Source organism: Artibeus jamaicensis, unplaced genomic scaffold, assembly GCF_021234435.1.
Source record: "Artibeus jamaicensis isolate MK-2021 breed Jamaican fruit bat unplaced genomic scaffold, CSHL_Jam_final contig_332, whole genome shotgun sequence".
NCBI lineage: Eukaryota > Metazoa > Chordata > Mammalia > Chiroptera > Phyllostomidae > Artibeus > Artibeus jamaicensis.
In genome coordinates this window covers 13,437,223-13,448,410 of record NW_026521788.1, presented here as the reverse complement: position 1 = coordinate 13,448,410, position 11,188 = coordinate 13,437,223, and the positions used below count along the sequence as shown (strand labels likewise).

The following is an 11,188-nucleotide window of genomic DNA, read 5'->3' as shown; positions in this document are numbered from 1 at the left end:
CCTAAATGATTCTAAATGATAGCTTTGCTGGGTAGAACAATCTTGGCTGTAGGTTCCTGCTTTTCATGATTTTGAATATTTTCTGCCAATCCCCTCTTGCCTGCAATGTTCCTTTTGAGAAATCAGCTGATAGCCTTATGGGAACCCCCCTCTAGGTAACTAACTTCTTTTCTCTTGCTACTTTTAAGATTCTCTCTTTATTTTTAAACTTAGGCATTTTAACTATGCTGTGTCTTGGAGTGGGACTCTTTGCATCCATCTTGTTTGGGACTCTCTGTGCTTCCTGGACTTGCACGTCTATTTCCTTGACCAAATTAGGGAAGGTTTCTTTCATTATTTTTCAAATAGATGTCCAACTTCTTGCCCTTTCACTTCTCCTTCTGGCACTCCTATGATGTGCTGTTGGGCCTCTTGAAGATGTCCCAGAGGCTGCTTATATTATCTTTATTTATATTCTTTTTTCTTCTTCTTGTTCTCACTGGTTGTTTTTACTTTCTTATGTTCTGAATCATTGATTTGATTCTCGGCTTTATCCACTCGACTGTTGTTTCCCCTGTAAATTGTTTTTTATTTCAATTCATGTATCTTTCATTTTTGATGAGATTTTTTTTTTGCTGCTGAGGTCCTCACTAAGTTCCTTGAGCATCTTTATAAGTGTTTTGAACTCTGCATCTTATAGATTGCTTATCTCCATTCGAAGCTACATTCCATTCCGTAGCTCTTTTTCTGGAGTTTTGATCTGTTCTTTCATTTGGGTCATGATTCTTTGTCTCCTTGTTTTGGCAGCCTGCCTCTGTTTGTTTCTATGTATTAGGTAGAGCTGCTTTGACTCCCTGTCTTGGTAGTGTGGTCTAATGTAGTAGGTGTCCTATAGGGTCCAGTGGCACAACGTCCCCTGTCATGCAAACTGGGTACTCAATGTGCACCCTTTGTGCGGGCTAAGTACACCCTCCTGTTGTAGGCAAACCTTGATTGCTGTTGGCATGTCAGTGGGAGGGATTTTTCCCAGGCCAGAAAGCTGCAAGGATTGGCTATGACCATTTGCTACCAACCTCTGCCCTCTGTGGAGGATCAGCTTGCAGAGACAGGGTGGCAGTGCTCCAACGTGATCGGCAGCTGCCCACTGGGTGCGTTGGCCCTGGGGTTTCCCAGGTGGTACAGGCCAAGGTTAGTCCCTACCTGTGCTTTGCCTGTGCCACCCTTCCTGATGTATAAAGCAATTGAAGATGGCTGCTACTTGTGCTGGGCTGGGAGATCCCCAGGTGAATCCCAGACTGGCTGCTGCTAGTGCCAGGCCTGGGGCTCACTGAGGCCAGCTGTTGCTTGTTTGAGAGGATTTAGGGAAGTGTGAAGCAGGAGCCAAGACCAGCCACTCATATGGAAAAGCAGCTTTGGTGGACCTGTAAGTTAGGTGGGACAGTCTCTGGGGATTTCCAAGGCGGGTTAAACAGTGTTACCAGGTTGACGGAATCTGAGATATATGGGAAGAGGGTTTGGAAAAGGGACAATAGCCACTACTTGCCTTGATGCCAGACACTTCAGTTCTTCCCTGGATGCCACTGGTGTCTTTTAAGTAGCTCCCCCGCTGCTGGAGCTCACTGGCAGTGAGTCTGAGTAGGTGAGTCCGAGTGTGGGTTCTTTAAGAGGAATTGCTTGGGACTCCAGAAGTTTCTTCCACTGGCTTAACTCCCACTGGTTTCTGCAGCCAGAAGTTGTAGGGACTGACCCTCCTGGCACTGGAACCCTGGGCTGGCGGGACTTGTGTGGAGCTGGGACTCCTCACTCCTGAGGTATTCCTCCCCAATTTTTATCCTCCACACGTGGGTGAGGGCCCAGCCCATTGTGCATCAGCACCCCTCCTACCAGTCTGGACAGAAGTGGTTTCTTTAACTCCGTAGTTGTCAGACTTCCATTCAACTCGATTCCTGACAATTCTGAGTGATGGTTGTTCTATATTTTAGTTGTAATTTTGACGTTGTTGTGTGAAGAGGAGCCATGTCTGCCTTGAATTTCTCTTGATACAGCTTTTTATTTACCCTATTCCTTTCTCATTTTAACTTCTGAATATGACCATTCATATTTTCTATCAATTATGGAAAGCTTTGAGCCATTATCACTTTGCATATTGCCTTCCATCCTTCCTCGTTGTTCTCTAATCCTTGAATACCTAATAGATGCGTGCTGGACATTGTTATCCTATCCTCTCAGCCTCTGATATGCTCTTGTGTCTCTGTATGTGTCTGTGCTGTGCTGCATTCTAATTTTCCTACACCCGTCTCCTTATTTCTAATTCTCTCTTCAGCTGTGTCCAGTCTGCTCATTGGTTTACTCCTTGAGGTTTTTAATATTTAATCACTTAATAAAATGAAAAACTGCTCAGGTGACCACTCAGGTGTTCCTTATGGAAAGAACGCAATGCCCACAAAATAAAAACGGTGATCAAATAAGGCTTTTTCTTTCGGTTTGGAACAAGACAGAAAAAAAAAAAACAAACTCTGCAGCCACAGAAATAATTAAAAGAACACTTCACTGATATGAGTATCTTCACAAGATACTCAGTCATCAAATTTCTTCTACTTCTGAACAACATCTGATCCAGAACTGACCTCTGCTTTCTTAAACCCTGCTTAGAATTACCTGGTTCAAGCACAAATCCTATAATAAATCCCTCCAACCATTGGCTGATGTACACTTTTCTTTACTACAGCAAGCTCGATAAAGCTGGCTTTTTGACTGCAGGTGTGGTCCTGGTCTTTGGTTAACACAGGGGTGTCGAACTCATTTTCACTGGGGGCCACATCACCCTTGAGATCTCCTTCAAAGGGCCAAACATAGAGCTCATTGCCCCTAGTTAAGGACTAGTTACAATTATGCAGTCCTAAAATTATATTCGGCCCTTTGAAGGCTAGTGTGGCCCCTGGTGAAAATGAGTTTGACATCCCTGGGTTAATGGGTTTTCACCTCCTCTAACTCCTAGAAGTTCTATTTGGTTCTTTTGTAAATTTGCTTGTTGTCTCAATTCTGACTTTTGTTTTGTTTTGTTATGCTTTCTACTCCTTTTTTTATGGCTCTAGTTATTTTGAACATGCTTAATCTTATTAAATTCAAGGACAGTCAACATTTGTTTTAACGAAGTTCAAGGGATATCCTGTTATTTACTGTTGGCTAATTTTTGCCCACGGTAGATCATTTCTATGCATTTTACATTTTTATTGCAACCCCATTTTCACGTTAAGACTGCTTCAGGTGAATCTTGCTTCGTCTGTCAGTACCATCCCAACACCAACGCCTTCTTACCAGTTACATTTTTTCAGTTGGGTTTTACATAGAGTACAGATACCCCTTTTAAGTAGGTTTGATAAAATTTGGCAAATGTATACATTTGTGTAACCACCACCACGGTCAAGATATAGAACAACTGCACCACCCGGAGAATTCCCATGCCAGCCCAACTCTTCGATGTTATGTCAACTTGGGGATTTCTGGAGTATATAGGTAGTATAAATTACACAATACAAATTATGTACCACATTTTTTGGACTATAAGACAGACTTCCTGCCCAGATTTGGGAGCAAAGTGGGGTGCATCTTGTAGTCTGAATGTAGCTTACCTGGCTCGCTGTGCAAGTGGGGGGGGCATTAGAGCGAGGTCACAGGAGGTAGGAGCAGGGTCGCCGCTTCATTTTCCTCCCAAATTTGGAGATGGGGGTATGTGTCTTATAGTCCGAAAAATACCTCTTGACTCTGTGAAGCCTAGATCTAGATAATAAATTTTGTAAAAAAACTTTTTTTTTAAAGCTCTGAATCCAGTTTAAATTAAACAAGTTTCTGTGTTGTTTTTCTATTTGCTGGTTGGAAGACTTTTCCCATTAGTCCAGCCTTGCGGTCTATGTGTAGCTCTTGGATGGTCTGGCATTTTGCAGGTGTCTTAGTTAAAAGATGCCTGTCTTTGTGCAGGCATCTTCCTGCCTTGCACACACCCGAAGCCTCCAGTCCTGTCCCTGAGGGGCACAGAACTCAAATGTCATGATTAACAAGACCTACAGTGCTGCTGCCCCAGTTTCGGCTGGCAGGTTATTACTCTGGATTATAGTGTCCAGACTCTCCCCCTTTTTAAAACCAAACATTTTATTCAAGTATATATACATATAGAAAAGTACACAGATTATAAATATATCACTCTATTCCTTTTCAGAACTGAATATACCTTCATAACAAGTACTCACACAATGGACATTATTAGAAACCTCCTTGTATCCTTTCTAAACCCTATCTCCTTTCAAGGAGAATCGGTACTCTGACTTCTATAGGTTAATTTTGCCTATTTTTGAACTCTATATAAAATGCAATCATACAGCACAACTCTTTTGTCTCTGCCTTCCTTTGCTTATCGTTATGTTTTGAAGCTCACTCATGGTGCTTCATGCAGTTGTCGTTTGTTTGTTCTCAGTGCTGTATATTATTCCCTTGTATGAATGTAACAGGATTTAGGTAGTAGGTAAAGATTTGGGTCGTTTCCAGTTTTCTTCTTTGCTTTTGGAGCATGGGATTTCCCTTTACTTTCCCTCAAGTTCTGCTGTGTATTTAGTAGAATTTTAAAAGCATTTCCTGTTCAGCAGTTCTGTATGATCTGTGTCAAGACAAGTTTTAGATTTTGTAAACTGCTAAATGTCCAGACATCCAAGTCTTATGTTTCAGTTTTTGTTGACATTCTTACTTGATTCTTAGCTGACTTACTTTATTTAGCCTTTGACTTGTTTCTTCAGGCCTCATTTGTAAATGCTTTTGATTTGGTGAACTAATGGTGAGCAAACGCAAACATGAAGATAGAGATGAGATATATAATTAATGTTGCACGGTGGATTCTTTGCATGGGATGCTGCAGATGCAAAGCTAGTTCTACATGAATAGGTATGACATACTGAAAATACATTTAAAGAAATGGGGTAGTTGAAGAAAGGCAATGGTAGGAAGTGCGGGTATGGTGGTTTGGGTTCAGGATCTCCTGGATAGTTGAAAATGGGGAATATGACATGAGAGAGAATCCTTTTGGTAGTTCAGGGGGACCTAATCTCTGTGTTGTCAGAAGAGCCACTCCAAAATGACCTCGATTTTGCCCTCCAAAGGTGTTTGTTCAACTAGGTCAGTAGTTCTCAACTAGGGGAAGTTTGTCCCCTTGGGGACAACATCTGGAGAACTTTTTGGTTGGCATCTAGTAGGTAGAGGCTAGGGAGGCTGCTGAACATCCTACAGGACAGAAAAAAGGACTCCGGAGACCTCCCTCAACAAAGAACTTTCCAGCTCCAAGTGTCAATAACACCAAGGTCGAGAACCTCTATACTAGATCTGGGGACTGGAACCGACTTCTATATCAAAAGTATATTTACATAAACCTTATCTTTCAAGAAACCATAGCACCACAGTGGCACACTCTTCTATCATTCTATGCAAATGCTTTTCAAAACTGTAATGTGGGTACTGCAACCACCAAATCCATTCAGAGTTTGAATACAATGACTCCTTCTGGCATTAATGTAAAAAGATATGTACAGCAATTTATTTATAGCCATTAAAATTAAAAAACAAATTTTTCCTGTGATTTATGCCATTATTCCAATTTTACTATTGAAAGGTCCAAGGCCATAGAGTAAATCAGCTGCACAATGGCAACAGACAGTGAGAGATTTTGCTGTTGTACCTGGCAATTAGATTCTAAGGTATTCTTTTCCTCCATGATGTTCTTCCAGCTTGAATTTAGGGCAAAGGTAAATACCATTATTTCTCAAATGGAAGTGGCTGTCTAAATTCATCTCTTCTTCCTCCAGACAGCGCAAAGTACCATTTATTCTTCTGATTCATTTCCCCCAGAAAGCTAAGAAGGAGTTTTATAATGGTATTATTGGTTTTGTAACTAGTGTTTCCATTGTAATGCTATTACTGAACCAGTGTTGTGATAAATGGTTTGTTTAGAAGAGGAATCACTTTTACAACAAGTAGAAAATTAGACACGCTTCTGCTTTGCAATAACAATAAAAACCACAGTGAAAAAAAAATATTCTCCAGTTTATTCCCAGCTATATCAGCAGGGAAGTTTTAGAAGATCGCTTTCTCCCTAAAGTCTACTAAATAGGATTACTGCCTGAAAGCATCATGTCAAAATGTACTTTTTCTCCAAATGCTCCTCAAGATCAATATATTCTTAAATTTACTATAACGTGGGTCCTTTAAGAAAGCCAGGCACTTTAAACCCCACCCCTCAGCTGACTTGAAGCAGTAGTCTGCCTTTCTGAGGCACTTGGCGATAAAGCTAGGATGGAGCCAACTTTCCCCCCTCTCTGCTCAGAAAGAATGTTTCTGTTGCAATAAACACCAAGAGTGGAAGCTTTAACATACTGTGGGTTAGGGGACAATAGAAACTTGTGACGTATGGAAGCCAGACCAGCCCTTAAGATTCTATCACGGTGCTGAATAAAGTGGAAAGAATGCTGTTAAATCTGTTTTCCCCTGTGGTGCTACTCCTTTCTAGCTTTACTCTTCCATTTCACCCAGCAAGTGAGTTTTCCAGAAGCCGTTTCCAATTTAATGAGCTGCCTGTCTCATGTACCAGATTCCCAAAAGAAAAAGTTGGGGAGAGAAGCAAGTTGCAGTGAACATTACACTGGATCACTTCTAACAGAACAATTACATTGGCTACACGATTCTGAACAGTAAGGCCACACCCCCGCCCCCCACCCCCACCCTGCTTCACACACACCGATGGTGACCTGACCGAGTTCAGAGGTTCTCTGGCACTAAAATAAAAAATTTTAAAAAAAAAGGAGAAATTTGGGGGTTAATTGCTGTTGGCAGTTCTGAGCTGTCTGCTAAAAGCAGCCATCTTGGTAAAAGATGATGTCATTTGGAACGCTTTAGTTTTTCCCGAGGTAGCAGTTTCCAATAGCCATTGAATAAGTTTAATCATTCGATCAAATTTAGGTTTAAAGATAATAAAGGAGTAGAAACAAAAATTATTCTTTTCCCAACCTCTTTATACTTAACACATTATAAACTTTTCTAAAAGTTTAAAGGAATAAAAAATTTTTCAGTTTTTTTTTGGGGGGGGTATTTTTTGTTTCCATATGTTTGTTTTTCCCTTGACTAAACTTGGATAATAAAACTAGTCTGGTCAGTTTCATTTTCCAATTTTTGTACGTAAGTGAAAGCCGTTCTGTGTCAACAGTGTTTAGAATCTTCTAAACTGCCAATTTCCTACAAGTTCTTTGGGAGGGGAGAGAGAGGATAAAAGTTTTCATTTTAAATTTCTTATGCTTCAAAATTAGAACACTGAATTAGACCATATTAGAGTAATTGTTTTAAATTTTGATTTGTCAAGGTTTTCTAGGAGTGGGCAGGAACTATATATAGTAAAGGAAAGGCGATGGTTATGTTGTAGTCCTACCTAATCACCACTACTTGTACAGCGTAATTCTATGTCTCCAGTTACTTTGGAAAACTGGCACTTAAACAGATGACTTCCAATCCACAAAAAGTGTTACCTTTTTTTTCTTTTTGGATTAGATGTTAGCGTCTTAATCCTATTACAAGACGTGTCCTAGTACTGTTGGCAAGATGCAAATAGAAAAAGAAAAAAAAAAGTTGCACCCTGTTTAACAGTTGAGCCGAGGAGCGTTTATTAAATTATTAATGGGAGTAAAGAAGGTGGCGTGGTCTTCTGCAAATATCGTTAACGAGGTTAACCTGTGGCTGGTGTTGTTTCGCCCCACCCCACTCCGCTCCTTGCAGGGGAACTTACTGTTCTCTCGGGCTCTTCAACGCCTCCCCGTCAGGCTTACTAATATAAAACTGAAAGGGCTGCGTGGATGTTTGAAACAGACAGAGGGAGACACGAGCACACACAGTCGGCGGAAGATGGGGCCAAGACTTGTCCAGGGCGGGCTGCCGGAACCCGGCTGACCTCTCCACGTGTCCCCAGCACCTGCAAGGCTAGTGGGGCATTGGTTTTCCTTTTCCCAGGGGCGGGCGCGAGCCCGGAAGAGGCTGGGCAGCCTTGGGTTTAAATTAGGGGGCTCAGAGGCCCTCCCTCAGAACACGTGCGGCCAAGCGGAGAGCCGGAGCGGGGGTTAGCCTGGCTTTCTCGCAGCGGCCGTGCGTCCCTAGCCTGCTGGCGGACGCCAGTAGGCGGGCCCGTGGCTGCGGCTGGCCCGGCCCGGAGCTTTCGGATAGCTTAGCTGGGCGGCCTACCAAGCGCGCCAGGCCGGCAGGAGCAAGCGTCAGTGCAATACTGCCCGAGCCCGGGCGGGGTCTCTGTTCTCTGGTAGAGGAGGTCCCTTGGCAGCGGGAAGCTCCCTCTCTTTCTCGCGCAGCGCTCCGAGTCTGCGCCCTGGTGCCAGGCGCCCAGCTCGGCGCTCCCCTGTGCTCTCCCCGCGCCCACTCATTCGCAGCCCAGCCTTTGCCGCCGCCACCGACGCGGCCGCCACCACCACCGCCGCCGCCGCCACCGCCACCGCCTCCACCTCCGCCTCCGCCGTCTCCCTGCTCCTTATCCAAGCCCGCCGCGGCCATGGCGGACAGCGCCAGCGAGAGCGACACGGATGGGGCGGGGGGCAACAGCAGCAGCTTGGCCGCCATGCAGTCGTCCTGCTCGTCGACCTCGGGCGGTGGTGGCGGGAGCAGCGGTGGCGGCGGCGGCGGAGGTAGCGGTGGTGGGAAATCGGGGGGCATTGTCATCTCGCCCTTCCGTCTGGAGGAGCTCACCAACCGCCTGGCCTCGCTGCAGCAGGAGAACAAGGTGCTGAAGATAGAGCTGGAAACCTACAAACTCAAGTGCAAGGCGCTGCAGGAGGAAAACCGCGACCTGCGCAAAGCCAGCGTGACCATCGTGAGTGTCCCCCGGGGTTGCGCTGCAGCGCCGACCTCCGCCCGACCCCGGGAGAGGCCGTACCCAGACCCAGGCAGCCCCGGTCTCCCCGAGGTTTCCGGGGTCCCGCAGCGGCAGCGAGCTCACTCTCTCGCGACCTGATGGCCTCCAAAGGGTCGGGGAAGAGGGAGGTGTCCCTTCGGGCCACGCGAGTCTGCCTTCCCTGGGGGTTCAGGCCCCTTGCTGAGTGTGGGAGAAGGCTGCTGGGACAACCTACCCACGCTCTCTTTTCACCTCTGGAGGGAAGGCCCCTCCGGGGCAGAGCTAGAGCCTGGCGTTGTAGCTGGGGGGCGGGGTGGGACTTTTTCAGTCCCAGCGTGACTGAGGGATGCGTCCAGAATCTCGGTGCCCTGTCCTAGGGGTGAGGGAGGAAGCTGGGGCCTGTTTGGGGGACCTGGCTTGGGGTGGGTGGGGTAGGGGTGCGCAGCTGGGGTGGGCACTTAGTTGGCATCAGGATGGCGCTAAGTAGATTGCCCGGAGAGGGGGCGGGAGAGAGTGGCCGGGAATCCGGGAAGTGGAGTTTTCTGGCCAGGATCGAGAGGGAAGGGCGGGTACCAGAGTTGATGCTACTACCTCGTTGGAAGTCCTTTCCTTGCTGGGGAGGGTGGGGGTGGGGGATGTAGGAGGCGGTGTACAGCTGGGAGAATGCAGCATCTTACCCTGGTGTGGACAGAGTGAAGGTATGAAGCCTGAACAGCCAGAAACCAGGGTGAAGGATTAGGGACCTTAGCGACTCCCTTGCTGAGCAAGACGTACACATATGTGGTCGTTTCATTGGAGATGAAGTGTCCGGGGGTATTTTGTTTTTTGGGTCCAGGTACCTGATGGGAGGACAGACAGTCTGTTCTGTTTCTACCCGGCTCCCGGAGTCTGCTCCGAAGAGCGTAGTGTTCGTAGCGGGCATCTAGAAAGACCACTATAGCTGTGATGAGGCGAAACATAACTGGAAAAAGTACACCGAGTGCTCTCACCTAACATCTTTGCCAGCTAGCCACATCATTAATATGCAGAATCGCCATGCAGACAGTTCTATTCAGATCAAAACAGTTTCCCAGCCAGGAGCAGAGAAGAAAACGTTAAGAAATCAAAGGAATTAATTGCCATAGCTGCTGCACAATAGCTGATTAGATTGAACCTTTAGAATGGAGAGAGATACAAGTTTGGGGATGGGTCAAAGATCACACTATAGAAGTGAAGTGGGGCAAATTTATGATGCCCCCGTGTTGTGAAAGTCTTCAGTGGTGGAGTGAGTGTTTATGTGTGAATGGGTGTGTTTGCTCGCCTAACGCTAGCTCACACATGGTAATTGGCTGGTTGTCTGAATTTGCTTAGGAAGCAGGTTTCCTCTAAAGTTTCAGTGTGATTGGCAGCCTAAATAGAAATCGATTGTACAAAGACATTTTGCATGCTCAAATCCAGCCCTGGTGATTGGAATTGGAACTGTAAAGTTCTTGCAGTGTGCCCCTTTGATAGGAAGGGGGATACATTTCCAAAGGCAGCCACTTCCAAGCCTCCTCTGTAGCTTTCTTGGCCAAGAGAGATGTCTCTGCCGAGTGAGGGTTTGAGATGAGAGGGGAGCTGGTAGAAGCAGTTTATTTAAGGTTTGAGTTAGTAAATGAGAGGGTGGGTCACTTGGAGAATGTGAACCATGGAAAGTAGTAAAACTTACATGAAACAGAATCTCTAGCCTCTTGCATACAGTAAGCAATTCAGGCTGTTTTTACTTGTTTGGGAGGGAGAATGTGGAGTGGAGATACTATGAAAGGGTTATCTGTTTGACACTTGACCATATTATAAGTAGGTCTGTAAGCTGTACACAGACACGTTGGTTTTGCAAGGACAAACATGTAAACATGTTCATTCCTGGTGTATAAGATCAGAGGCCTTCTGAACACCTAAAGAGTGTGTGAGGTGGTGGCTTTATTTCCTAGCACTTACCCTCAGCTAAAACTGACATCCAACCAAATGTACTTTGTGAAATGTCCTTACGAGTAAAGTTTAAACATTGTTTTAGATGACAGCTTACAAGTACCAGAAGCCTCTCAATTCTTCCTTAATCTCTGATGAATATATTCAGGGAGACAAATAAAAGTGCTTGTGGTTTACCTGTTCCCTAGTACTTGGCAGGTGTTAATAAGGCAAATGCAGAGAAGAGAGAGGTTCCTTTAAGCTTTTGAAAATGTTGTTAACTGAACTATGACCAGAATGTGTGACTACATGAAATGGGTCTGTGGATGTAAGGAGTCCCTTGAACAACACTGTGTTGTCATT

At 45.2% G+C, this 11,188-nt stretch overlaps 1 protein-coding gene across 2 annotated transcripts in view; it reads left to right on the top strand.

Moving 5' to 3' along the window:
• Positions 1–7,965: 7,965 nt before the first annotated feature.
• The window catches only part of CCDC6 (coiled-coil domain containing 6), a 110,309-nt gene continuing 107,086 nt past the window's right edge, over positions 7,966–11,188 (top strand). For both annotated transcript variants that reach the window (XM_053663870.1, XM_037139935.2), the window contains exon 1: positions 7,966–8,878. In XM_053663870.1, coding sequence (XP_053519845.1) covers positions 8,561–8,878 — 318 coding nt within the window. In that variant the 5' untranslated portion in view covers positions 7,966–8,560. The remainder of the gene's footprint in view (positions 8,879–11,188) is intronic.